The 4,473-nt window shown below is 35.5% G+C and overlaps 1 protein-coding gene across 5 annotated transcripts in view; it reads right to left on the bottom strand.

Moving 5' to 3' along the window:
* Positions 1–4,210, bottom strand: part of EYA4 (EYA transcriptional coactivator and phosphatase 4) — a 228,315-nt gene extending 224,105 nt beyond the window's left edge. For all 5 annotated transcript variants that reach the window (XM_011356201.1, XM_011356198.1, XM_011356199.1 and 2 more), the window contains exon 1: positions 4,115–4,210. In XM_011356201.1, coding sequence (XP_011354503.1) covers positions 4,115–4,147 — 33 coding nt within the window. In that variant the 5' untranslated portion in view covers positions 4,148–4,210. The remainder of the gene's footprint in view (positions 1–4,114) is intronic.
* Between the last annotated feature and the right edge of the window lie 263 nt (positions 4,211–4,473).

Here is a 4,473-nt window from a genome sequence, read left to right on the forward strand (position 1 = left end):
TTTTAAAAAAAATTATGTAAAACATGAACTCATGAGTCAGTAATCCATTCTGAGAATAACATTTTGGCTTTCTAAAATTTGTCAGGCTGTTCATTAACATATCTTACTAATAGTATATAAAAACTTTCAAAGAAAACATTTATTGAAAGTCATAAGAATTGTGCTAAGTAATGATACAAGATGAACAAGACCCGCTATTACTCTTAAGTAGTTTACAATCTAGTAGAGAGGCAAATAAGCAGGTAAGATTTCAGTTCTGTGGGCTAAGTCCTGGGATAGAAGTAAATGATAATGGAAGCACATTGTAAATGTCCTTGACCCAGCGTGACTAACAGGATGAGGAAGAGGCAATCTGAGAGGCTTGCTCAGAGGGAGTGAAACCCAAACTGAGTCTTCAAGATTTACAAGTTATCTGGGTGGGAAGAAGACCCACTTGGGAAGAAGCGCCAGCACAAGCAAAGGCATAGATACCTCAGAGAACCTATGAGATTCAGAGAACCAAAAGAAACCAGAAATAAAACTGAAGAGGTACAGGTAAGCAATTAAATCTGTGTGCTTTACTATGCACTTGGCACTTTCTCTTAAGATTAAGAAAGGGCCTAGGAAGAATATTAAGTGGAAGAATATTAAGTAGGACAGTGATACGATCAGGTATGTATTTTAGAAAGACCATTCTAGAAGTAATTTAAAGCAGAAAAAGACAGTCAAGAAATAGAATAAAGACCCAACATAAGGAGCTGGAGCAAAGAAAACAGCTTTGAGAGACATAAAAAGTTAAGAATGGACAGGACGACTTTCAGATGGGGATAAAGGAGAAAAAGATGACTACCTGTTTTTTGACTTAACCTATTCAATAGCTGATGATGCTATCCACAGAGATGGAAAATACTAAAGCAGAGGAGAATGGAAGGAAAACTGAAAGAAAGAAATGCTGGTGTGTTCATTTTTCATCTGCTGACTCTGTAGACCTACATACTTCCAGGCAGAGATGTCGCTAGAAGACAGGTATGTGAGAATGAATATAATCATTAAAGACCATCTGAATTTGTCAGGTAATTGTAAGAGCAGGTAATATTTACTGAGTTTTTACTCGAAGAAAGGCATGTGGTAAGCTTTTCATATAACTTTTTTTTATGACTCTCTTCTCTCCCTCACTCTACAGATGAAGAAGAATTTAAGTAATTTCCCAGTGGTAATGAAGTGTTTAAGTGTCAAGGATGTCTGATTTTAGAGTTCAAGCCCTTACCTACTATACTATGTTGTATCATGCAAAATCCATTATAGATTTTGGAACCAGATAAAAGTGGGTTCAATTCTAATCTCTGCTACGTAACAGTTTTGTGACCTTGATACTAAGCCATATTTTTCTTATCTGTAAAATGGTGACTATAACAATTGCATTGCAAAGATATAGTAAGAATTGGAGACTATGTGAAAAATCCTAGAGGGGGTGTATATGTACAATAAATGACACCTATTGTTATATCTACGCCTAGAGAAAGAATTCTTGAAGTAAAATACTTATGATTTGCGTAAATTCCCTTGCATCTTAATATGAACTTTCTTTTACTTCCATCTTATTTGTTCTATATCTTAATAAACACTAAGTATCATTTTTCAAAAAGTTTTGAGGCATTAATATACTCTGCAAGATCTAAAATCATTTAAAGATTTCATTCGGATAGAAATCATTTCAGTGTTAGGGGGTTGACTCTGACTTTTTTGACATTTCTGTGGTGACAGCTGTCAAAATAAGAAAACCCCAAAGCAACAAGGCATGTTGACATTATGAAGAGAGCTTTGGACTTGGAGTCAGAAGACCTGTTGAAGTCCCAACTCTGACGCTTACCAGCCATGTCAATGTAGGCCAGTCATTTCACAGTTCCAAGCATCCCTTTGCACATGTATGAGATGAAAAGATTGGCCTATATGGTCTTCTATGTCTAAGGATGTTGAAGAAGAAGGAAGGACTTACGATATATATAAAATTTAAGCCATGAATCCATTGACACTTGACACAAACTTCAAGCTTCCTATGGTTTAAACCAGAAGCACCGATTCTATGTAGACTATCAAACTACACCACAGATCAGCAACTTCCAATTTTACTGACCAGATCATAACCCTCAGGTGGACAGTTCAATATGGAGGAAGGGGAAGAGAAAAGGTCAGTGAAGAGCATTATTTTCTTATCTCAAAATCTCTTCCATTCTTATGACAAATTCAGCAGCTGGGTTCAAGCTGAGAGGCCATAAAGTCGCCCTAGATTTCTGGTTCTCAAACCTTGATGCACATTAGCAATACCAGGAACTTATTTATTTATTTTTTAATACTGAGTTCCACAACCCTAAAATATCACTGAGAGGAAACTATATATGATTTATAAGAGCTGAGTTTCATTTTGCAAAAGGTGGTAGGAAGCATCTCAGGTAATAACCTTACTCTAATGTTAAACATAAATGTTTAATCTCCACTACACTGAAAATGAAATTTCTGTTTGAGTGTACACACACCCTATGGTGATTTACTGGATCAACCATCCTGGTTTGTGGAGACTCTACCTGATTTAGCTCTGAAAGTTCCATGTCCTGGCAAATCCCTGGGTCTCTGGAAAACAGGGACAGTGGATCAATCTAACACACACACACACACACACACACACACACACACACACACACACACGTACACATGCACATACATACATACCCACGCACAAATGCACACAAACTTTTAAATAACCCTCAGTATGTTAGAGCAAGTATAAATCAACAGTAGCCCTCTCCTGAAGCAGTACCACTAAGATGACATCATCATTCACTCAGACGGTCACACTTACAGACCCCTGATACTGCTGGGATCCATAAACATGCAATAGCATGGGTGACATATCATCATGCTGACTCTTGTCCATTTTTTTAGAGTCCACGCTACGAATAATTAGGTTTGATAACCAACATTAAGAAAAAAAAAACCTACTTTGAAGCCGCTGCCTCCCAACTGCCATTTGTCCTTTTCTTAAGGACAGGCAATTTTTGAGGAATAACATCTCTATCATTTAACAGATTTTTTAAAATAGTTTTAAGGCTTTTTAATTTTTGTTACATTTTTCCTGTAACAATTCCATGCGAAATTACACAGTAACATAATATATAATTAAATCAGACAACTGTCAGATCTGTATGTAAAGACATCATTATCATTTCTCTTAAATGGAATGTAGAAAAAATTAAATTAATTTGAAACAGAATGTATACACCAGAACACATATCCCTCTGTATTATAAAATTGGATTTATCAGAGAATTCTAGAACCACATCATTACACACAAACACACTGCCCTCTGTCGCCTGACAGAAACATTAGACTAAGATAAAATCATAATCACACATACTAATGAAGAATAGTATCAGTCTGCACAACACACACTTGGTAAGTACACACATCTCCTTACTTGTGACATCACTAGCTGCCTATGGACAGAAACTGTCAGCAGTGTGGGAGTGTGGGGTAAGACCTTCCACTGATTACAGTTCCGTAAACCAAAGAACTAATGTCATGGGGACACTACTAATGAGTTAGGAGGAAAGGTCACACAAATCTTTTCCCTTTGAGAAATCAAAATCTTAGAATGATTGCCACCAATCTTATGCATTTCACTCTGCAAAGAGCTTAGTAAAATAAGGAAAGCCCTTGAGGATGTGGTTGCCACCCCTGAAATGAACAATATGCATGCTAGCTATATACTTTCTCTTTTGATGCTTCTGACATTCAACAATATATGTACTATCTAAGCACATTTGATATAAAACTAATAAAGGAGGTGTGCAAAATTATTAACACTGTCTGAAACACTTAGCATGATTTCAATGTCCTGGTATTTCTACCAGTGGCTTTACAAGTAGACAATCAAGGGAGACCTTAAAACACAGTATCATTAAGCAAGAGCAGTATAAATTTCCAAAAGTCTGTTTTACGGTCTTGAAAGAGAATTCCAAAATCAACTAAAAATACATTTTTTAAAACTGGCTTTTTACAATATATTTCTTTTAGCATGATTTTGAGTAGTCAAAATCACAATTTTTTTCAACAAACTTGAGATTGAATTAAGACTTACTGATTGTTCATTTAAATCCTGGGAGTCTTCCATGTGGTTTTCTCACTTCTCCTGCTACTCCCAAGTAGAAGCAGCTTCCTTCAATTAAAAATGAATTATCTAAAAGAAAAAGATGAAAACAAAGGGAAAAACGAAGAAGTCATCTTTTTTATTTATTTGTAAAATTATCAAAACATTCTGTAATTTACATAATTGTTAGTAATCTATAGAACAAAATTAATTTTGTTCCCATATCTAATAGAAATAATGATCTTGAAAATCACATCATGATAAAGTTGGGATATGAGAACAGCTACTCAGGAATCCTACAGATAAACAAAATCATCTGAGGACGACTTTGGAGGCACAGCCAGAATTAA

This window comes from Pteropus vampyrus, unplaced genomic scaffold (genome assembly GCF_000151845.1).
Source record: "Pteropus vampyrus isolate Shadow unplaced genomic scaffold, Pvam_2.0 Scaffold24, whole genome shotgun sequence".
NCBI lineage: Eukaryota > Metazoa > Chordata > Mammalia > Chiroptera > Pteropodidae > Pteropus > Pteropus vampyrus.